This window comes from Musca domestica, unplaced genomic scaffold (genome assembly GCF_030504385.1).
Source record: "Musca domestica strain aabys unplaced genomic scaffold, Musca_domestica.polishedcontigs.V.1.1 44, whole genome shotgun sequence".
NCBI classification, from domain to species: domain Eukaryota; kingdom Metazoa; phylum Arthropoda; class Insecta; order Diptera; family Muscidae; genus Musca; species Musca domestica.
The window spans coordinates 6,411,638-6,437,200 of record NW_026712334.1 but is presented as its reverse complement, the minus strand read 5'-3'; the positions used below and the strand labels follow the sequence as shown (position 1 = coordinate 6,437,200).

The following is a 25,563-nucleotide window of genomic DNA, read 5'->3' as shown; positions in this document are numbered from 1 at the left end:
AAATTCTCACACCCTCTGTAAGAGGTATGAAGCAAAAGCAACATGTGTGTGTCACACCAAATTGGTATGAAGTAATGTTGTGTTATGTTTGAAGCTGCCATTACAAGAGGGATGGATACCCAACCGTTTTCGTTACTCAGACGGCAGTCATTGTTGCGTGAATGCGCCAAAAACATCGCAACAGCATTAGACACACCAAGCAGTCAGTCTGCCATCCAGCCTCCCTTTTTTATCCGCTTGATGGGTGTTTTTCATGCTGTTCATCACTTGCTTGTTGTTCTCTCGCACATATTCCGACCAACCAACCAACAAATAATAGCCGGCCGATGTGTATGGGCACACATTCAACGAACATTGTTGTTCTACCTTGTGGAGAGATACCAAGTGTTGCTGTTGTTCGTAGCCCTCATCTCATCATCGCGATTATTTCGGTTTGGTTGGTTTTTGCTGCCGCTGTTCTTATTGCCATGGCCGTCTGAATCTCTGAAATTCAAACATTCAAACGTGTGCGCGCCTGTTTCATCGCATCTCGCATCATGTTTGCTGCCATAGCGCCGCGGCCAAGATATTCGTTCGGTGTGTGTTTTTAGTTGACTGTGAACAGGCAGCTGAACTTGACGTTTACATACGTCGGATGCAATTAGAGCGGCTAACGAACAGAACTATTGACCAAAAACACTGAATAACGGTTAAACGAGAGTATATTTTTGAGCGCGTTCGAACGATTACGCGCATCTACGATATAGCGGCTGGATTTTGTTGTTTGCGGTTCGTGTGTGTGTTGCAAAACTCAAAGAAATTGCGCGCGCGTTCTACGCAACGAACCGAAAATAATTAAAACACTTACGAAATAAATTATTGGAATTAATAAAATTTTTGGAAATAAAAATAATGAAATTGAAAGGAAAATAATTTGGGATACCTATACGAAAATAAAACGAATTCTACAATTTTCTATTGCTATTAAAATCATAAAACTTATTGAAATTTAAACAATAATACAAAAAAGGTGATTTGTGATAAAAAAAATTTTAAAATTGTATTTCTATGGAATAAATTAAAATTTAAAAAAAATACTAAAATAAAATAAAACTTAAACAAAAAATTGAAAAACTTAAAATAAAAATTAAAAAACAGCTATGATTGAAAAATGCGAAAAAAATTGTTTGCTGTTAAAACAAAAATAAATAAAAAATATTGAAACAAAATAAAAAATTTAAACAGTTAAAGAAAATTGAAGAAATATATTAAATAAAAAATTTAAAAGTAAATATATATAATCAGTGTTGAAAACCGCCATAAAAATAAAAATTATAAATTCTGAAATCAGCTTTTAAAAATTCTCCAGCTAAAAACTTATAAATAAACAAAAAATAACTATATAAAACCTATGATATTTAATAGTATGGTTTCAAAATCTGAGTGATATTGGGAGAAGTTTTTAGAAATTACTTGATTAAAAAACATCAATAAAATTCAGGAATTAATGTAAAACAAATACGTACTATTTTATTTTCAAAATTAAACTAAGAGTTATTGTGCAAATCTAATAAAATTTACGTTACGTTCTTTTTATCTAGAATATTGGTTGCAATTATTACAGTTTCGATTCAAATTTATTTGATCAATCTCGATCATCGGTGTTAAACGTGCTCAGAAATAATAAGAAATACATAATATTTTTAATATAAAATATTAACTTCAAATCTCATCCAATGAATTGTTGAGATAAAATAATATTAAATTCAACAAAGCAAGTTGTTTGAATTTCCAAATAATAATTTGAAATTTTGTGTGAATGTTATGAATATTAATAAATATAAAACTTCCTTTTTGTGTAATTAAATTTTAACATTAAAAATACAAAATCATATATAAATCGTCAAAACATATCAGAATCGAAATCAGTCAAACTCAATTGTACTATATACCAAAGCATAAAAGGTTTGAGAGGTTAAAATTGTTTTCTGACACATATTTGTTGAGAATTCAAATATTTGATATGTTGGACGTTTGACATGATTCCAAATACAAATATTGTTCGAACTAAAGTTTATTGACTCATTAGGCCTTACCACACCTTTGGAGAATAAATGTGTCCCAGAATACGGAAAATTACATCAAATCCAGATTGTCGGGAAATGTTGGTTATATATAAATTCGAATATAAATGTGGACCAAACATTTTTCGAATGGACGATTACAAAAAAAGATAAAACCGAAAATGAAATTTTTGCAGATATTTTCAAATTTTATATATTTTTTCATCATTCATCTTCAATTTTTTTCCCTAGATCATGTGCAAACAAACGTCAAAAATGTTGAAAAATACCAAATCCCATATTAGGCCATCAAATTTAACTCTTTTGATTTAACAAAGTGACAGATCTATTTGTTTTAAACCAATTAAAGGTTCAACATTTTGCAAAATTGTGAACCTATCCCTAACTTAAAATAGCTCAACTTAAGAATTGATGTGCATTTTTATGATAAAACCAATAAAAGGAGCATTAAGTTCAGTTGGACTTAATTTATTTTAGCAATCTTTATGAGAGGTAACTTAAATAAAGTCAAATTGGTTTGGAGAATATTACTGAGGCCTTTAAACTAGGAATAACCACGTATGTGGAAGATGAAACAACATTTAATATTTTTCTGACATGGTATTCGTTCGGTTATAAATTACTACGTTGTGGTACTAAATTGGGCGTCATTTTTATACCCTCCACCTTGGAAAGGAGGGTATATTAACTTTGTCATTCCGTTTGTAACATCCTTAAATATTCGTCTTAGACCCCATAAAGTATATATATTCATAATCAGCATAAAATTCTAAGTTGATTTAACGATGTCCGTCTGTCTGTCTGTCTGTCTGTTGAAATCACGATACAGCCCACATTATTTGACGTAGAGCCTCAAAATTTAGCAGAGCTATTTGCATTGTATCTAGGATGGTTGGTATTGAAAATGAGATATATCGGTCCACGTTCTGGTGTAGTCCCCATATAACGGTATCTCCCGATATTCGGTATTTTGATGATTTATGCCACATTTTTTCACGGATTTGTCTGGAAATTGGTATTTGTAGGTCATAACGGGTCCCTGAGCGTGTGGCAAAACTTTGCATGTATAGGTCCACGTTGTGGTATAGCCCCCATATAAAGGTACCTCCCGATATTCGGTATTTTAGTTTTTTTTGCCACATTTTTTCACGGATTTGTCTAAAAATTGGTATTTGTGGGTCATAATGGTTTTCAGCTCCGGTGGCGAAACATTGCATGTAGGTCCACGTTTTGGTGTAGCCCCCATATAACGGTACCTCCCGATATTCGGCATTTTAATGGTTTTTGCTAAAACACATTTCTTCTAATGTTTCTTTTACCCTAAAGTGGAGGGTATTAAAAGTTTGGCTCGGCCAACGAAATCGCCTTTCCCAATTCTTAAAGTAGATAATAAACCATTTTTTTTCTTTTCTCCTTTTATGCTGTGCTATCGTCCATTGATAGGTACATTGATAGCAAACACAGTGCCTGTCACTTTTTAATGTGTTTTTGTGCCCAACATTTGTGTCATAGTCCCTGACTAGGGAACAGAGGCTTTTCTATATGGAAATACAATTTTGATCCGAGCTCTTCAGCAGATTACTTGGTTGATACACATTAATGTATTACCTATTTAAATCACCTTTTTATTTGGAAGAAGTGCCGGCGAGAAAGATCCACATTTTAAATTGACTTGAAGACAATAGAAGCTTAATCATGAGATAAGTTTTGAGCAAAATGGAAACTTTTAAATTATTTTACGATTTTTCAAAATTCAACCTTTTCGGATGAAACATAACAGATAGAGTGACCGGACTTAGCTGCACTTCTGGTTCATTAAAAAAACACTATAAGTTGAAATATTTAAATTAAACAATGATTCTGTGTTTTTAATGTTAAAATTTTGGAAAATTAACATTGTAACCGACACAATATTTCGAAGAAAAATATATATATTTCTTTGTCCGTTTACAGATAACAACATAAAATAATGACAAAAAGTGAAGTGAAGTTGTAATATTAAGTGGCAAATTTTTAAAATAATCCCTTATTAAATAAGACGAAAGATCAATCGAGAATCAAACCAACTCAAACCTAAAGCGAAAAACGAACTCCCCCATCAAAATTCCAAATAAAATATTTATCACAATGCAAAGACTCTCAAGCCTGCTGACAACAGCCCTATGGCTGGTGATTTTCTGCCATGAAAATTCAGCCATACCCAATGATATATATTTGAAAATGTTTTCTGCTCAGGCGCCAACAGATCCTTGCTACGACGAAGACAAGGCCCGCAAATGTATACCGGATTTTGTGAATGCAGCATATGGTGCTCCAGTCGAAGCCTCGAGCACTTGTGGCATGGAAAATCCACAACGTTATTGTGAAAAGAACGGCAATGGTGACCAGGATGTCACCTGTAATATTTGTGACAATTCCAATCCGCAGAGAAGATTTTCCGCCACGGCATTGACCGATTTGAATAATACCAACAATGTGACGTGCTGGCGCTCGGAACCTATTGCGCCGGTAAATAATCCAAATGCTCCACCGGATAATGTTACGCTAACCCTGTCGCTGGGCAAGAAATACGAGTTGACTTATGTTAGTTTGCAATTCTGCCCCAAGGCTCCGAAACCCGATTCCATTGCCATATATAAGAGTTCGGATTATGGCAAAACCTGGCAACCGTTTCAATTCTATAGCTCACAGTGCCGAAGGGTGTATGGACGCTTGAATAGGGCCACCATAACCAAACACAATGAACAGGAGGCAAGATGCACAGATTCACATCGCCATACCAGTGATGTTATGAACGGGCTGCAAGGCTCACGAATTGCCTTTAGCACCCTGGATGGCAGGCCATCGGCAAGAGATTTGGACTCCTCGCCCGTCTTGCAAGATTGGGTAACGGCCACAGATATTAAAGTTATTTTCCATCGTCTACAGATGCCTGATGGTAGCAACGGATTGATAACCCTTAATAATCCGGTGGAAAAATCTTCATCCGATGCCAAGGCGGGAAAATATAGTGAACCCAGTTCGTTGGGCTTGGATCAGACAAACTCCATAATTGGTGGGTCTTCAGCGGCGCTGGCCTCTTCATCCGGTCTGCATTATGCCGTCTCCGATTTTGCCGTTGGTGGACGCTGTAAATGCAATGGTCATGCCTCCAAGTGCATAACCGATAACAAGGGCCAACTGACCTGTGAATGTAAACACAATACCGAGGGTCGTGATTGTGAACGCTGCAAACAATTCTATTATGATCGTCCCTGGGGTCGTGCCACGGCACGTGATGCCAATGAATGTAAAAGTAAGTACCAGTTATTGAATAGTTCCTCATTCTCTGTCCGTGTCTTCCAACACGTGTTCTAAATGTCTGCCGGCCAGCAACTGCAGTCATGGATAAATTACCTCGGCATAGAGAACAGATTGCTAAAAACCATTTATAGTTTAAATAGGCAACAATGTTTGTTGAAGTTCTTAAGAAAAATAATAGAAAAGCCATGGCCCAAAGGAAGTAAACAATAAATAGTTGTTGTCTAACCCGAAATGGAAACGGAGGCAAGGCATCAAAAGGAGTTAAGTGGTGGTAAACAAAAAATTGGCACAGGGGTTGTTTCTCTCGTCTAAAGTCAAACACACACACACACTCCCAAGCCATGAGACAGGAAGAAAGGAAGGAAACAGAAAGGCGGCATCATGTCCTCATTTAAATGCCTCATTGCTTTGATTAATTTGATGGCATTAAAATTACAAAAAGGATGCCATACAAAATTAAGCAATTTATTTTTTTATTCAAATAGTAGTTTTTACTCTCGAAACTATTCTCGCCCACTCCACCAGGCATTTAACTTCGTTTAACCATGGGAACCTGCTGCCTTTTTACAATTTAATCCTTTGGCTTAAAAAGGCTTAATGCCAATTGCCTGCATTTGTTGAAATAAATCCCATGTCAATCATCATCATCATCATCGTTCCTGGGAATTCCGTCAATAAATCCTTGTTAGCCTGTGTAAACGTAAGCCAAATACTTGGACAATTTTTAAATCCAAGGATTTATATGATGCTTCGTAGGAAAAAAATGTTAAGCATTTCAAATTAATGAGTAATTTACATTTAATAGCGTGACTTAATTGTGGGTGAATTTCAATATATTTTGCATATCAGATATGTTCTTTTTGCAGATTAGCAGATACTCTAGCGGAAGATCTATAGATCTTACAATTAAAATATCTTTTCTCGCAGAATATTCTCATAAAAATATATCCATTAAGATTTGCAGATCTGATTACAGAAGTTTTGTGCTCAAAATATATCGGTAGATTTCTCAGAAAGTCTTGTAGATCACTCTGTAAAGCGTTGTAGATCTCAGAGGAAATCTTGATCTACAGATTTTATCAAAGATCTGTAGATCTCTTCGCAGTAGATCTGTAGTTCGTTTTGCAGAAGGTCTGCCTTCTCATATCTGGTCTGTTATTCTTCTTCTGAAAGATGTGTAAATCTACTCAAAGAAGCTTTGTATATCTTCTCATAGGAAATATTTACAGAATTTCAATAGATGTTATCACAAAAGATTAGTAAATCTTTTCACAAAAGAACTGTAGAGCTCCTCGCGGATGACCTGCATTTCTTTTTACAGAAGGTCTGCATATTTTTTTTTCACGGGAGATGTTTTTAGATCCCCTCGAAGAAGATCGGTAGACCTCTTCACAGAAATTATGTAAATCTGGCACTGAATATCTGCAGTTCTCTTTACACGAGGATCTGTAAATCATCTCATTAAAGATCTACAAATCTTTACAGATCTTCTATAAGATAATTTACGAGTACCTACTTTTATATATTTTGCAGAGAAAATCTGTAAATCGCTTCACAGAAGATCTGTTGATCTCGTCCAGACGAAGAAAAAGAAGATCTCTTCGAAAATATCTAAAAAACAGAGAGAGAATCTGCAGACCTTCGATGAGGAATTTTCAAGATTTTCTGCGAAGACATTCACTCATTTTTATTGTGCGAAGATATTTTGCAGAAAATTTACAGATAGGCTTTGAATGTTTTTCGTTATACGACCGCAATGAATATAGACATTGGTAAATTAATAAATTTATATTGAAATACAGATGGCGCCCGATTAGAATTTGTTTTAAATATAAATGTCCCAATATTCTCTACGTTATTTAACACGCTTTTAAACCATAGCTAGAAAACAATTTTAATTAGAACTATGTACATCTTTCCACTATTATTTGGGATAAATAACATAGATATATTTATAATTACAAATACAAATACTGGTGTATAGATTTATAATTTTTACACAAAAGACGAAGCTATTTCGTTATTTTTTGAATTAAGGGAAATTTTGGTTATATGAAGTCATGTGCTATAGGTGTGGTAGGTTTTTCCGAGAAGGCCTCTAGATTCCTATTGGAATATAAAAATCGTGAAAAAGGTCCCAATAATAAAAAAGAAAACTCCTCGTTAAAAAAATAATAAAAATAAAAATAATAACGAAAACCAATTATAATTTGTCATATTTTTTACGATTGCCATCTGTCTACATGAAATTAGACATTGTTAAATTAACTATATTTGCATTGAAGTGCATATGGACGGTTAGCATATTTATACTTATAAATTTCAGAAACACATTTTGAATACATCAATTTTAAATTCAAGTAGGTTTCCACCTGAGATTTGCCCCATTGACAAAATTTACACATACGTAAGTTTATGGACCAAATCTTAGCCTCCTATTCTTAAATCTTTCTCTAATTTGCTAAAGACAAATAACGAATAAATTATAACGATATTTATGAGTACATATGCAAATAATCAGACGCCATCTGTACTTCCATTCCAATATAGTTATATCACCAATATCTAAATTGAAATATAGATGGCGGTCTAAACATACATCAACTTATAATTAACTCTCATTTTCTTAAGTGTCGTAGTATTTACCAACAAATATAAACAATTGCGCAATATTTCAATGTAGTTAGATCACAAATATCTAGATTAAAGTATAGATGGCGGTAGTAAATATTTTGCCCAAACAATTTTTGTCAGAAAAATAATAGTAATAATATAAACCCTATTATTTGTCAATATTGTAACAGTTCAAGGTAAAAACACTTTTGGAATATGATGTACTCATGTTATATACTGGCACCCCCTGTTCTATGGTTTGAAGATTTTGGGCCTTTGTTTTCTCTCTAATATATTTCTGACACAGCTGCGGTATTTCGATACCCTACCCATGTCAAAACTTTTCAGAGTAAAATTCTTGTCACCATATGAAAACTTAAGTAAACAAACATAAATCTCCTCGATTAAAAAAAAAAATAATATAAATCTCCCTTTTTTCATGATTTCAGAAAAATAACGAATTCCTATTCTTCAGTACTCATTTTATTATCTAACAAAGTCGTAAAAATTTCTATTTTGAATGAGTATTTCTATTTTGGCTCTCCTTTCTACATCACAAAATCTTGGTAATTATTTTCACCATCGTTCGCAAGATTTATTCTTAAATATTTAACATTTGTTTGTTTTAACAATAGCAAACTCCTGTTAAGACTTTGCGCCTATGATTAGTTTTTTCCATCGGTTAATTAAATGGCATCTTTTTCAGGCGGACCACCATGACAGCTAACTCCCTCAAGAAGTAGTGGTTTTTTCTTCCCTAGACTGAACGAGCACGGTGTTGAGGAAAACACAGAGAAAATTAATTGACAAACATTTAAAATATCGTTAAATAGGTCTATTCCTAAAAACAATGCAAAATTTTATAAGAAAGGGTGTTTAGAATGGGGTAATGATTTTTGTGTTATAAATATATGAAAAAATTGTTAAAATTGTTAGGAATTAAATATTAGAATTCCGAATGTCAATACTGGGCTGCATTCTGATATAAAATAACAAAGCTGAATGCTGCGTTATCATTCGGCAATATTTATCCCAAGAAGTTGCCCATTTTTTCCTATTTTAAGTATTTTTATTTTTCTCGGATATCGATTTGATTATGTATGCATTGAGCCCCACATTGGGCGCCAATGACACTATACTCAAATAAAAAATTAATTCTACTTAGAAATATAAAAAGTTACAATTTTTTAATACACAACGCTTTATGTTGAGCCCCACATTGGGCGCCAATGCCACTTCTCCTTATTTCATATAATTGTTTTGTAAAAGAAGTCAATATCTTTTTACTAGAAAAAATATAAAAATACATTTCGTTTTGTATTGAGTCCATCATTGGGCGCTTTTGATTAAGCCCCAATTTGGGCGCCAATAAACTACTCTTATTTTATAGACACTTGTTTTAAAAGAAATTATATGAGTTTTAAATATTTTTCCTATCATTTTTGCCTCCCATGCTCCCATTAAAATTTACCTCATTCCCTTGTGACTACACTTTCTCACGGTTACTTATATTTACATTTTATGCGTCCTTTTTTTAACAAATACTACGCATAGACAAATTACAGCTCATTACAGATGTATTATAAACATGATGATGGTCATGGTACTGCCAATAATAATACGAAAAATAATGAAGATAATATTGGAATTGATGTTGCTGGCAACTGTCTGGTAAGCTGCCTGGCTGGCTAGCTGGTTGATAGGCTGGGTAATGACTAAAAGGAATGTGTTCAAGAAGAGTTGTACACTCACACAGGGCCAGCCGCCATGTAAGCCAATAAGCAAAATATCAAAGTGATTTAATTAAACCATCATTTACACTCTTTAAGCTTCCGCTAAGCACAACAGATTCAAGCAATGGACAGACAGATAGGAGAAGCAGCCATTCAACGACACACAAACACACTCATAGCATCATCAGCTAAGCATTCAAAGCTAAATGGCTTAAGGCCAAATGTAAAAATCTGCAGTAGAATGTAAAGATTGGCAATGACTGTCTTTGAAGTGACTAGCCACAAGTGAAGTGATGTTGTTGTTGTTATTGGCGAAATATTTCCGGGGCTGGAGAGGCGGCAATAGTTAAATGTAAATGCTTTGCAATGATTGTTCTTGCCTCTTGGGGTTATGGTCCTTGGCCAGCCGCTTGGTTTAATGTTAGCAGACATAACGACTCGCTCTTGTAGGAAAATCAATTTCTGCTCAAACAACAATAACAACAACATGGGATTGCCACTCATTTTTTGTTTTTGACTTCTTAAACTCCTTCTAGCTGGCGATTCTGTAATTTCTGTTTACAATTTCCGTTAGAAGCATGCTCATAAATACAAAACAACAAAACAACAACTCCGTCAGTTTTACAAAGCTTCTTGATAGTTTGACATTGGTCCAATGCTGTTGGATACGTGTAGCCAATGAGGGACTTGTGCCCAACTCCATCTCACCCCGGGCATAACACCACACAGTCTCCGCGGTCAATGCTTAGTCTTTACGAAATGAGTTGTAAGAAATTGGGATTTTGTCTATGAAGAGATTTTCTTTGCTTCGACTCTTATGGCGTATTATTATTTCCAAGTTGCCGGCAATAACGCGCACTAATGGATTTTGCCTCGTTTAAATGCCCATTAGAAGATCATAAAAAAATGTTTTGAATTTTCATTTTAAATAGATATGAATATGATTATGAAAACGGTATTCGTTCATTTATTCATTCATTCAAATTGTGTGCACACTCAGGGGAGGTGTAGAGGTACGTGGAAAATGCTGATGGGGTTGCTGATTGAGTAAGACATCGAAAATTTGAATTTTATGACGATGCCAATGGCGATGTGTAAAGATGATGAGTGGAGTAAAATTTAAATAACTTCATATTAGACTATCTCTTGGCGGCCCCCAAGGTGATAATGGAGATGGAAAGTGATTTTGGAAGAGGAAAAAAGGGTTCCCGGTTCCCGAAATCATATTTATACCCTACACCACATAGTGGTAAGGGTATTATGTCTTTGTGCATTTGTTTGTAACATGGAGAAGGAAACGAGATAGACCCATAGTTACTTTTGAGAACCTTCATAGAATCACTTTCTGAGTCGATTTATGCATGTCAGTCCGTCTGTCCGTCCGTCCGTCTGTCCATGTATTCTTGTGAACAAACTGCAGGTCGCATTTATTATCCGATTGAGATGAAATTTTCCAAACAATATTTTTTTGGCCCAAGGACGAACCCTATTGAAATTGGTGAGAATCGGATCAAATTTAGATATAGCTCCCATATATATCTTCATCCGATTTCGGGTTAAATGTGCACCAAATGTCCACTATCAGTCCAAATTACCTGAATTTTGGCACACCCAACCGAGTTCGGCCTAGAATCAAGTATATAAAATTTGGAGAAAATCGGTTCAGATATAGCTATAGCTCCCATATATATCTTTCATCCGATTTGGTGTTTAAGCCTCTCACATTCGTAATATGCACTCCACAAGAATGATATTTGGTACCAGATATAAGATACAGCCCAGAAATAGCTGTTTGTAATTTTATCGAAATCGGTTCAGATTTGGATATAGCTCCCATATATATCTTCATCCAATTTCGGGTTAATTGTGCACCAAATGGCCGATATAAGTCCAAATGGACTGAATTTTAGTACATCTAATAAAAAAAAAAAATTTCAATATTTATACATTACACCACACAGTGATCAGGGTCACAGGTCAGTCTTTGTACATTTGTATGTAACATGGAGATTAAAGCGAGATAGACCCCTAGTTGAAATTTTGAAATGTAGCATGAGGTTCAGTCTTGGTGCGAAGACGTGTGATAACGCTGGAGTTTTAGAAACTCGTACTAAAAGGTTACGGAAAGTACTAAAATGTAATAAAAATTGAATATCTTCTATTGGACAAACTTTATGAGCTAGAGTTCTGAAATTTGGAATGAGAGTAACTGATGGAGTTCAGGATAGATGAAGATTCGAAATTTAAGGCTACGGAAATTTCTGAAATGATACTAAACCACAAAAATTGTACCATTTGGTATTATGTGAACGGATTACGCTGAAAATTTAAATTTTGGTGTGAGAATCGAGATTGGGAAGTAAGTTTGATCAATGAAGTTTTTTGTTGTTGTTTTGGAAATGTGTACTAAGTGTGCGAACTGTACTAAATGGTACTAAATTTGGGACAGTTTCGTCTAGAATGAACAGATGATGCTGGAATTTTAAAATTTTGTATTGGGGTCCCTGTTGATGATAGGTCTGTCATGAAGAGGTGGTTCTGGAAATGTGTACTATAAGTGCACAAAAAGTACTTTATAGTACTATATTGGGTAACAATTGGGTATTGGATCAACAGATCGTTTTGAAATCTAAAAGTTGGAATCGGGGTCGTTGTTCATGTACAGCCTTGATATATGGAGGTGGTTTCGGATATATGTACTCTAATTGTACGAAAACTACTGTATGCTACTATATTTGGTATTGGGTGAAGCAATAGAGATAAAATTCTGAAATTAGATATATAGATTACTGCTGGTTTCTGTATTGTTTGACGTTGGGCGAAGGAATAGGGATAAAATCCTGAAATTTAATATAGATGTCACTGTTGGTATCTATGTTTGAGACTTCACGGTGACTTGCTAATGCGACCTATTTTTTGTACGAAAAGTAGTAAATGGTACTAAATATGGTCTTGCTTGAAGGGATAGGTAAACAAATCTGAAATTGGATATTTCGATAACTGTTGGTATCTGATGTTAAGTAATGGAGGTGGTTTTGGAAATGTATACTATAAATGTACGAAAAGTATTAAATAGTATTTGGTATTGGGTGAAGGGATAGAGCTGAAACAGTAACATTTTAAGACATGGAACTATATAAATCCTTAAATTTGTATCAGTGCTTGGTCAGATCCGAAAATGAACAACATCGACCCATTTCTTCCCCACAAAAGGGAATATTTCTGTCAAATCTAGATCTGTTATAAAGAACAAATGGAACGGCTTAACATTTGGAATAACAAAGAAGCTCATCCACAACCTCTATTCAATGAGTACTTTTTATTTTAAGATATATCGCAACCTCGGTGTTGCGCACTTCTGATTTTTTCCTTATTACTGCGGAGTTTTTTTCTTCAAAATATTTTTTTTAATTACTATCATATGACGCGGTTCCCTGGCCGGCTAATCTCCTGTCAGCTAAACAAAATATGTTTCTTATCGGCGAAAACAATATTCATAACATTATTTTAGATTATTGTCGAACAGAAAAAAAAATACTCAGTGAATGAAAATGGGAGGTAGCATTTTCCTGGTGTGAAAAAACGCTATCAACCACCAGTAGTGACATATCAATGACATGTTTTGTTTCTGCACAAAATACTCCATTTAAGATTAACATAAATAACTTTTCAATTACAGCAAATAGAGTGCTGCTCTTTTTTCTATTCCTCGCAAATATGACCTCAGAGCATTATTTAGAATAAAAAAAAAAAATAATCAACCACTGAACATGATAATGGGAAAAGGAAAGCATAAATCGTACAACGCAGGGCTTCTGTTATTCCCCACTCCCTCAAGAATAATCCTTGCATAGATTGATTGAAAAAAGTTCTGAACCTGGATAACGGCACAAAATGACGTTTATACAAGGGATTAGGCTTATCCCTTATTGTCGAACATTCGACACGTGTCTTAGGCAAGTGAAAGGAATTATTTTTTCGAAGGGATCTTTTATCGTTTTGTTTTGATAATTTCGTATCAATCAACACAAACAGATGTTAGAAAAATTTCATTGAGAATTGTATTTCGCAATATTTTGTTGTAATTTGAAACATTTTATAACTCCACACGCCTTCAGATATTAATATAAGGTAAATATTGGCACGTGATGTAATGGCTTATTTTTTCATAAACAGAGGATTATCAATATTTTGTATTTTATTTTCATGTCAGATTATTCGAAAGTATTCGAAAATTCGAATTGCAGAACTACGCCTTAAGAAAAATTGGCCAATATGAAAATTAATAAACCGGAAATTAAAATAAAATTCTCTCTCATTAATTAAAGACGAATTATGTTTTATTTCCGCCATAGTTCGACTTTTCATAAAGCAAACGATTTTTTGCATCCTTTATCCTTCGCCAGCTATTGAAGTGCACTACAAAAAATCCATGTGCCATGGCATAGATACCTCTTTTTTTTTGCAATCCAAAGGATGAATAGCTACTAAAAACCCCATGTTCAAGGACTATTGTTTAAATGTTTATTCACCACTAAATGACAGCCGCCAGAAGAGAGGTAGAGAGACGAACATTCGAAAATAATATGATCTCGAAAACACATTTTTGGGTATTTCCTTTGTTTATTCATTAACAACCATAAAAACACGCACACACACATTCACAATTTTTGTTTAGGGATAACCAAAAACAAAAACCCCTTAACTGGTGTCTGCAAAACCCGAACTGAATATTGGCAAAAATTTGTGAAACGTGAGTGTTTAACAAATTATTATTTGGTGTAGAATGATTTGCTTTCGATTGAGTTTTGGAAAATTGAAGCGTTAATGATTTGATTCCGGTGCGGTAATTATAGGGGTTGGCCCGCTGCATTTCAGCTTTATCAAGAAAATCTTAAAATTAGGTAGAAAATTACAACCAAATAGATTGCATACCATCCGGCACATGAAGGGATACGTTGATTATTGATTTTATTTGGTTGTTTGATTTGATTTAAAATTCAGTGGAATATGGTAAAATCAAAGAATAAGCCTTTAGGGATCTATCTAATAAGAAGTGAACATTTTGCTATTGAAAAGAAAAACAAATTATAGAAAAATTCAAAATTTCAAAAATATGATCTAAATAGATCAATCTTTCAATTATATGGCAAAACTTGCGAATAACTCCAATGACCGTCGCGCAATGTACAGGGTTGCCCATATTCGACGGACCCATGGGCCCATTCCAATCGACGAGGCTTGTCCGCAGGCAACATTCTTTGCGTGAATTGAATTTTGTACGGGAACAAATGCAAATCAATGCGAATAATCCGTTGTAAAGTGGACCGAGCCATGCCCAACTGCTGAGAACGGCGTTTTGGGATGTTCTTGGGGACCTCTCAACACTGGCTCGTACGGCAGCGATATTCCCGGCCGAACGCCTTGGTCGACTTTTATATGGCCTCTTCGGATTAGAAAGAGCCTTACCAGTCGAAAATTTTTCGTATAAACGCTTAATGGTGTTCTTAGAAGGCGCACTTCTCACATTTTTTAATGTTTTAAAAGCACGTTGAGTTTTCACAATTGACTTCTTGTAAAATTCAACTATTTCAGAGATGTGACATCTCTGTCAAAAGTTATGGCGTTGCTAGATGGGTCCGTCGAATATGGGCAACCCTGTACGCGTCTTCCAATCAGTGATTTTGAAAATATTTTGTTTTAATTTTTCAAAACAATAATTACATACACAAAATTGACAGAAGTCGGACACACTTAGAAAAAAATTGTAATCAGCTGGTAGCTATACCTTACCTTTTTATTGTACTATGGTTTCTTCTTCTTCAAAAAAAAAAAAAAAAAAAAACAAATTATATTTTTTTTCATTAAAAAAATGTTGATCTTTTCAATTAAAAAAGCCAAATATTTTTATAGAAGCAAATCTGTTTTTTTTTCAACTTATACTCCATATAAAAAGAAAATTGTATTTATTTCCGGCGAAAAACCTATCAAAAATAAAGTAACTATATTTTCTGACTGGTTGTTTGTTATAAAAAACATAGTTTTCTAAACAGAAAAATTGTATTTTCCAAAAACAAAAAAACCAATCTAATTCGAAAAATCCAAAGAAAAATAGCGAATCCAATTTCTCTATACAGAAGAAATTCCCAGCAACTGAGAATTTATTTTTGTCTATAGAAACAAGGTAAAAAGTGTTAGTCAGTTTTGCCGACTATGCCAGTTTATACATTCAGTGGACTTATATCATCCACTTCTTATCTGACCTAACTCCGATATAAATATTTGGACTATATCGACTACTTCCTTCATTTTATATGGTATATATGATATTTTTTGGAAGTTGTTGAAATATGCGTGAGGTACCAGGAATATTGGACCGAAGTGTTCAGATTTCTGGTTAGGTATACAATGTTTCGAAGGAATCGTTGACTTATTTCCCAAGTTATGAGATGTATAATTATTTAAAATATTGACCCTTTGTGGGGAGGGACCAAAAGCGGTTTTGGTTATTCAAAATTTTAACCACTTTGTGGGAGTTTCAAGAAGAAGTGGGCCCATGTCCACCATCTTCTCGCCCAATCTTGTGTAAATAAAACAAGTAAGCAAAGGCTACAGTCGAGCGGAGCCGACCGTTGAATACCCTACAACACTATAATAAACGATACTGTTTATATAGGCGAGATACTCGAAAGAATTCCACAAGATATTGTGAAAAATAATAAAAAAAACAACCATCAGGTTTCGTTTTCTAATTTTCGAATAATAGCTACTTAAACTAATTTGCTCATTTCCAATTTATTGGTAGATGTTGCACGTAAATGGTCTTCCTAGATCTGGAACAAATATTTCCCAAAGACCTATAATCTCTCAGAAGTAGCAAAAGATTAACATTTATTATTGGTTTTTGACTAAAACGCATCTATATGAGATACAGACATTTGACTATATTCTTTAACGAAATCAGCCTTAACGAAATAGTCAGAAGTGCGTCTTTCCTGTATTTGTGTATTCTCCAAAAAGTCACTGGAATGGATATTTTCGTATTTTGTCTACAAAAGTTGGTAAACTATTTCACACATTGAATATTTTTGGATGGCCATCCAAAACTATTTGGCTTTTGCAATGTCCGGTAACCTCATTCAAATGTGCGTGAGGATCGGGCGATAATTACGACTTGCTGACAATTTTGCAGTTTTTTTGTCCATTTCAACCCCTAAATATATGGCGATCATCTCCAAAAAGAGTAGGCTTCTATTCTGACCCTCATCTTATCCCCATGCAAAATTTCATAAGGATCGGGCCATAAATGCGATCTGTATATGATATCCTGATATCCTAACTACTTAGTTTTGTTAGCTGTATAAATATTACCAAATGTTTAATTCAAAATGAAAATATGCCAAAATTATGACAAAATTGAAAAAATATGAGAAAATTTTACAAAATCAATATTATCATCTTTAGAGAGATATTTTTATGCAATTTTTTTAGACGTTTTTTCTTTCCTGCCAAGAGGCCATTTTGAATTAATGAGAACTGTCGAAATCAGTTCAGCCGTTCTCGACATATAAGAGATCTTTCAAGCATATCTTCTTTGATAGACATATATATCGCACATATTTTGCTATATATCCGTTTTGTTGGATGTTAACATCAATGTAAAGATCAGAAGTAACCTAGTCATGGCTTTGTAATTTCGCCGGGACTTAAAATATTCGCGGTTTAATGAAAAATTTTGAATTTTTTCAACATAAAAGATATGGTCTATTTTGCCCGCTAAATATAATCCGATGACCACCCAAATTGGTAGGCTTCTTCCCCGTCCTAAACTCTAGTTACATGCGAAATTCCGCGTCGATTGGTCTATAATTGCGACCTGTATAGCTACTGCAAAATCCGACATTTTTTCAGTATTTGGTCCATTTCAACCCCTAAACATTTGGCGATCATCTCAAAAAGAAATAGGGTTCTATTCTGGCCCAACCCCGACCTCCATTCCAAATTTCGTGAAGATCAGGCCATAATTGCGACCTGTAGAGTGATTACAAATTAACATGGACAGACGGACAGACGGACGGACGGACATACATAGCTAGATCGACTCAGCTCGGCGAGCTAGGAAGCTATTGTGTTAGTAGAAATATTGGGTTTTGTGAAATTTGAAGATAATCTGGTGCTTGTTTCTCATTTTATGAGCGTTGTGGCTATTCAAAATTTTGACCTGTTGTGGGGGCAGTTAACAGAAGGACTGGCCCAACCTATTCCATCTTCATACCAGACATAGAGTTGTTAAAAATTTTGTGTTATGCGAAATTTGAAGACAATTGGATTCTTATTTCACATTTTATCTGCGTTGAGATTATTTAAAATTGTGATCCTTTGTTGATGATACTGTCCCTTTCTAGGAGAACAATTATTTTCTTTAAGAATTTTGACGTTTTGTGTGGGAGGTAGCAGAAGCGGTGGACTTATAATGTCCTTCTCCGAACTCGATCTTGATAATTATACTATGATGTACTTAGATTGAACCAAATGGGATAATCCTTTTGAAAGCTATCGTGCGCACCAGCCAGCCAGACCCCCGGGCGGACGTATTCTCTAAGATCGATTCCAAACGTCCAGAATCGGATTTGGTCCAAAGAGACCTAGTGTCTAAAGCCGTCATTTCGATGAGGCACATTTTGGCCATATCAAATAATAAATATCCTCTGTAACCACAGGATATAAGAACATTGAACTCAAATTTTTCTCTCAACCAGAGATCTGATGAAAAAAGGAAATTTATTGGCTACTTTTCCCCCACATTTTTTAATTCATTTTTTAATTCATTATTCCCATAGTAATAGATGTCCGGTTTTTTTTTTCAAATTTTGAGCATCCCAATTTTTTTTATCAGTATTAGATGAAGTGAAACACTTCGGTCCACTATATCTGGAACCTCATGTTACAGTATCTATTACAAACTTCAAATGCCAAATTTGGAATGATTCCGTTAAATAATGTCGCTAAAATCATCTAAATACCGAATATCGGGGGGTACCGTTATATGGGGCTATATGAAGACGTGGACCTACATGGCTCATTTTTTGACTTAGGATGTAGCATCCATTACGAACTTCAAATACCAAATTTGAAACGATTCCGGTAAATAATGTCGCTAAAATCATCAAAATACCGAATATTGGGGGGTACCGTTATATGGGGGCTATACGAAGACGTGCACCTGCAAAGATAATTTTCTGTCTTATGCTGTAGTATCCATTATGAACTTCAAATGCCAAATTTCAAACAATTCCGTTAAATAATGTCGTTAAAATCATCAAAATACCGAATATCGGGAGGTACCGTTATATGGGGGCTATATGATAACTTGGACCTACATGGCCTAGTGGCAAAATATACACGTCTGCAAAAATTTAGCCTTCTATCTCAATTTGTTCGAAAGATAGCGTGATTACAACAGACAGACAAACAGACACACAGATAGACAGACGGACATGGCTAAATCGTCTTAGAATTTTACGCTGATCAAGAATATATATACTTTGTTGGGTCTGACATGAGTATTTCGAGGAGTTACAAACGGTGGAGTATGGTATGGTGGAGGGTATAAAAAGTGTCAATAGCTGAGACTCTTTTTTTTAATCGAAAATATTCTCAGCAAACTTAAGAGTACGATTTTTTTCCTATAGAAAAAGGGCCACAATAACTGAAAATTCTCAGTATCAGAGTATCAAAATTTCGATGGAATTTTGACTTCTCCATGTTTGCAATTTTGACTTCTCCAGGTTTGGAATTTTGACTTCCGTTTTTTTGTTTATTTTTTTCCGCTTTTTTCACCCAATACCTTTCTCCTCCTTGATTCTCCAATAAGCCAGTTTGTTTGCCTCCTTGGCATGTGTCGGCGTGTGTGCAGCATATTCCTCGTCTTTTTTGCCTTTTGTGTTTTTTAATGCCAACGGTGGTAATTTCGCATAACATTGCATTACGCAGGATGTTTGCATTGTTTCCTTTTTATTTCGTTGTTGTTTGGTAGGCTGCATGCTATTCGTTCGTATGTCAGGATATGTAATTTTGATGTTGTTGTTGTTGTTGCTGTTGATATTTTCTTACTCTCGCAATTTGCAATGGTATTGCAATATACATATGTTTGTAAGCATGTGTGTATGTTGTGTTGGATTTTCGTAGCATTTATCCTTTATTGAGAAGGCAATAACGGATACAATATGATGTGTTAACATGCATGTTGTAGTTGTTGTTGTTGCTGCTGCTGTTCCATATCTTGTAAATATACGTAAATGAAGTACAAATTTGTGCCTTTTTATTGATGAAGGAAATTGCGAATGCAAAAGAGGCAATGGTGTGCACTGAAGCAAATTTCTTTAACAGAAAATCACGCCTTTCGACGGTGGTAGTGGTAGATTGGCTTGATGTGTCTTGATATAATGAAAATTGACGGAAGATAAGAATACAAAGGTTTTTTTAAGATATCGTACCTCAGAGAAATAACTGAAACGTAGACAAAAGTATTAACTTACATTGTTTATATTTTTAAATTAAAATTATAAATAAATTAAGAATAAATTTAAATTAAATTATAAAGGTGGAGGAATTGTGTTATGTCAATGTTTGATATTTTTAACAACAACAAAAAAAATAATTTCAAATGTTCATTGAATTCCGAAATAAAAATAAGACAATGTTTGAATAATTAAGTTACCTAGAAACAAAAGTGTAAAAATAAAACCTCATATCAATTGTTTAGTAGCAAAATTGGCCATTTTGTGCAATTTAGAACTTATGTACCCTTAAAGTAAAGAATATACAAGTATACCTCCTTATCACACCTCTTTAAACTTCTTATGACCCTTCAGTCAAATTTCAAGATCCTTGGCTTTTGTGTCGATTTGTTCATCAGATATGAAGAAAATGAAGATCTCATTACACCCTAATACACTCACATATTTTCAAAACAAAACCGCTGCACTTTTAATATCGACAAACCAAAACGTCCTTCCAGCAACAGCTTTGCTGGAATGCAATTCAATCAGTAGGGGGTAGACAGGTAGCAAGAAACAATGCAAACATTTTTGACAAAAAAGAAGAAATTCGGAAACCAGGCAACCCGAATTGCAGTAAGCCAATGCCGTGTAATGAAATCCTTTTGCATTCATTCCTTTTTCCATGTTACATCAAATAAATCACAACCACCACTGCTACAGCAACAAAGCAACAACTCAAAGTGGCAACATTATACCTACCCAAATGGCTACCACCAAGGGCATTAAAAGTGGTACTCCACCAAACACTAACAACGAATCCAGTGTTTTGCAAATTGAGGGATTATTAGGCCAGTCCCAATAATGAAAACGCGTGCTAACTTTTCACCGCTGTCTCGATTAATAATTTTGCAACATGACTGTGACCTGAGTGCCTGTATTACGATCAAGGGTAAAAACTGTTTATCTGACTGTCCGTCCGTCCGTCTCTCCTTTCTTCGTGTGTGCATTCTTTTGACATTATGAAAAACATTTTAAAGAATCATGCAACGGGTGTAGGCAATGTTGCAACCAAATAATGCCCAGATGTTGTTCATTGGTTGGGTGGTGGTTTCTTCGTCTCCTTTGTTGCCGTAAAATCCCATTTGAGTTTATGACCTTTATGGCACTTATGTTGGTATTTGTATGATTTTTTCCTTTCTTTTCACATTTTTATTTGTTGCTTTTGCTATTTATCAAGTGGGAAATTAAATGAGGTTTATCGGAAAAACATTAAAAATATTTGAAAAACAAATGTGCAATTTTAAAAACTAAACTTTAATTAGATTTTTTCAAATAGAGGTAATAGCGACAGGGACGAACACTGAAATGCATTTCAAATCCATTGCGATAAATGTGAAAAATGATATATTCAATATTAAAAAATATCATAAAAATAGCCATAATGGTGGGGCCCTGCCCTCACCTTGTGTATGTCGCTTGAAGGGGGAAATACGAATCAGTTCGTTTTAGTCCCAGGAAATCATTTTTGTAAGCTCATTTTTGAACTTCTGCTAATAAAAAAGATCCAATCCAGTTCCTTAAAATTGCAGATATACCAAACTACCTCTAAATTCTTGTTATCGTGAATCTCATATTTCATATCTATATATTTATTCATAACTATATATGTATGTGTGCAGATATTTTCCGAACTTATTGTCTCCCAACATATTCATATGTATTAGGAATTAAAACAATTCAACCATTTCTAATAGACAAATGAATAGCATACGACGTGAACACGGGGCGAAATGAAAATGCTGTGCAGAAAATACTGGAATGAAGCAACAACATATATGAAAATTAATTTGTTGTATTTTTCGTTATACATGACTTCATTTTCATATTTCAAACTAAGACACACACACAAAAGTCAGTGGCACACGTAAATGGATATTAGGGTGCTTCAGAGAGTAGTTCGTTGGCAAAAAGGATAGAAAATCTCCCTCTAATAAGAGCTATAGAATAAAGGTAAATAGTTTAAAATTTTAATAATTTTAAAAAATACTACGTTTGTGTTGTTTGCAGAATAATATTTGAGATAAAAGAATATCTCCAAATAACTGCAAAAACTATGACCATTTTTATATTTCTTCGGGGTATCAATAATAAAATTCAGGATTTTTAAGAATCTCCATAATCCTCATCCCTATTTTTACCGTGGAACAAATCTTTGACTAACTCAGTGACAGGCTGACTCGTTAATAAACGACCAGATGAAACGACTGAAGCAAGAATCAATAAGACTGGGTTTTTGGAAGTGCGTATTAGGAGGGTTCAAAAAGTACTAAAAGGTACTTAATCTGGTACTATTTTTATTGGCCGAATGGAAAGTGCTAAATTCCTTAGATTTAAAACGAGGGGTGCTGGTGGAGTAAAAAATACAGGGTGAGATAAAAAAACTGCAACAAAGGCAAACGCCATAATTATTCCATTTTTTTATTTTTATTGAATGAAAGCAAAAATGTCGGAAATAGCAACAAATTTAAAAATAAGTTTATATTTGTTCAAACGAATTATGGCCTTCAAACGGTCAATGAAACCGTCACATGCTGCCAGAATGTGGTATTTTGGCCCATTCCCGGCGAAGCGCTTGCTTGAGCTGAACGACACTTTGGTATTTTTAAGTGTCAACCTTGCCTTCCAAAATACCCCAGACACAACAGTCCGACGGATTGGTATCCGGAGATTTGGGTGGTATCCGGAGATTTGGGTGGTGCGCTCAAAATGAAGCGAAGAACCTCATTTTGTAACCATTTATGGGTGACACGTGCTGAGTCCTGTTGGAATATCCAAGGCTTTAATACACTCTCCAGAATATTTTCGCGATAATATTCGGCATTTATTCTAATACCACGGTCGATTAATACGAGCGGAGAGCGAACATCGGCTGTTATGGCGGCCCACATCATCACCATGGCCAGCGCTTGAGTTCTGGTGGCCAACCGAAGGTGCACATTTTCAGCTGACCTCTTTGGCAAGTAAACACAATCATTTTGTTTGTTTACCAACAGCTGAACAACGAATGTTTTCTCATTGGAGGAAACCAAATTCTTCAGTTCACCACTTTCGGCCAAGCGAAGCATCCACTTTTTGGAATTTCAATGGCTTTACCCCAAGCTCATTTTTTAATATTTGCCGAATGGAATATTGCGATATGTTCAGCTCACGAGCCATTTTTCGTTTCGATCAAGTCGCTTCTTTACTTTTCGAACCGTTTCTGCTGATGTTGCTGTTTTCTTCCGTCCACTTCCTTGACGTCGGGCTACGCTACCAGTATCACGGTAACGAGGCACAAAAAATTTATTCGCATTTAAATGCTGGAGTGCTCTAACGGTAGCCAAATATAAAGAAATCACGCTTGAATTCCATCACGAGTAACTTTTTTTCTGTAAAATTCTCACCCAAATGCTTTTATACGCTTGTAAAATCTATAATGAGCTGTCACCCGAAAAATTTTAACAGCTGTCGGACGAGTGGCTTAGGAATGACAGCAGTCTGAAGTTGGTTGCAGTTTTTTCATCCCACCCTGTATTAAAAGTGCGATCTGTGTTCGAGTGTTCGCATTGCACTGAAATTTTCGCTAACGAAGTTGCAGACATTTAGTACTTTTATGTTAAAGTGACGAAGACGAAATCCGTTGTAGACATTTTATAATCGTCCGTCTGTCCGGATTATATCGAGCGAAAATTACACTTCGCCCAAAATTTACACACGTAAATAAAATATGGAAAATTGTTCCCTGATTTCCCGGTTTTATTTTTGTTACCTCCCGTTTCATAATATTTTAGAGTTTTTTCCACTTCGGATGACGGATATATATAAAGTACCTCCATTCAAAGATTTTATTAAGAAATATAAATCTAAAATGATCTAACATGTTTCTCTTATGTTCAGTTTTATTCTTATAATGTTTTTGCTTTTTCTGTAATTTTGAGAAGAAAAAAAAGGTGTTTTGTCGCACAATGTCCGAAAAGATCGGCAATTCTACATATTTCTTTGGATTTGAAATACACATGTCGGAAAAAAATGGAATTTTTTCAGTTAAGCTGTGCTAAAATATTTCCTCTGGGACATCCTAATACACCCGCATATTAATATTTATAATATTATTGTCGGCCACATGTTTATACTCCCATAACATATTTTGACAATAAACGTGTTGGCCACAAGTTTATGAAACTTCTAGTTAAATTCTGGCACGTTCGAATATAAAAGGTTTGATAGTGTGATATTTTTTTTGGGTGATTTTTCCTAGTTTTATTTGGAGCCAATTGCTGGGGAATGATGTCGAACAGCAGCATAGTGAAAAGCAACAACAACAACAACAATTATTAGCCAGCATATGTTTCTAAATACTGGCAATATTCCGTTATTATCAATGAGAGGGGCGGTGGCAGGGTTGATTTGACATATCTATTAGAACTTTTTTTACAAAACATCTAATACACGCGCATATGGTTCACAAGCCAGCTAACTAAGATACATCCATGTGTAGCAACATTTTCAATTTTCTCTCCATTTGTGTGTGGGTGTGTGTTCCAAAGAGGCTAACATTTTCTGCTAATTCTGCACAAAATAAATTTTTAGCGTAAATTCAATTAATTTTCATAAATGCCGAAGCGAAACATTTTCGCTTACCTTTGCCACTTTTCCGTTACGGTTTGTTGCCCTCCAGTATTTGTGGCAGTGGCAGTGCAGGTCAGGCCAGTCCAGAGTAGGTGATCCTTTTCGGGTCGGATTTATATCGCTGTCCTCTGTGTGTGGCCTCTGGTGGTGTTTGTAATTGTTAATTAGTTACTGCTAAACGAGCCCCTAGTTCCATTACAAAACCCTAAACGGAGTGGGGAAATAGTCATATATGTAGTGGTTTCGATACACAGACAAAATTCCATCACACATATGTGTCAGTGCGAGTGTGTGTGTGTTCGTGGGGCTTTGTGGCGGCTTACTTCAATATCCTATGGGGCATATTCATATGATGCATCAGCATCAAGTGAACACATCTGCTCGGTTTAGGGATTGAATTCATTTTAGGAAAAATCTAATTACCTCTAAATCATATTTTTGGCGTACAAACTTTTTTCTCTGTGCCAAAAAAAAAACTTCAATTTTCGTTGTAATTGAATTTAGTATAGATTTGTGGATAGATAGGTGGGAAGCATTGGATAAATGCTAATGGAATATTAGGTGTGGTAAATAATAATTTCCAAATAGCCAAAATGTGACTAAGAGTTGAAAGCAATGAAAAATTTTAAATGATTTTTATACTTTTCTTTTTAAAAGATAAAATATAAAATTCAGCAATTT

General features: G+C 34.7%; 1 protein-coding gene across 2 annotated transcripts in view; it reads left to right on the top strand.

Moving 5' to 3' along the window:
- The first annotated feature begins 395 nt into the window (after positions 1 to 395).
- Positions 396 to 25,563, top strand: part of LOC101899616 (netrin-A) — a 235,520-nt gene continuing 210,352 nt past the window's right edge. Inside the window, exons 1-2 of one of the 2 annotated variants that reach the window (XM_005176806.4) lie at positions 396 to 1,009; positions 4,017 to 5,358. In XM_005176806.4, the coding sequence (XP_005176863.2) occupies positions 4,191 to 5,358 (1,168 nt within the window). In that variant the 5' untranslated portion in view covers positions 396 to 1,009; positions 4,017 to 4,190. The remainder of the gene's footprint in view (positions 1,010 to 4,016; positions 5,359 to 25,563) is intronic. The other variant, XM_011297981.3, reaches the window with a different exon arrangement.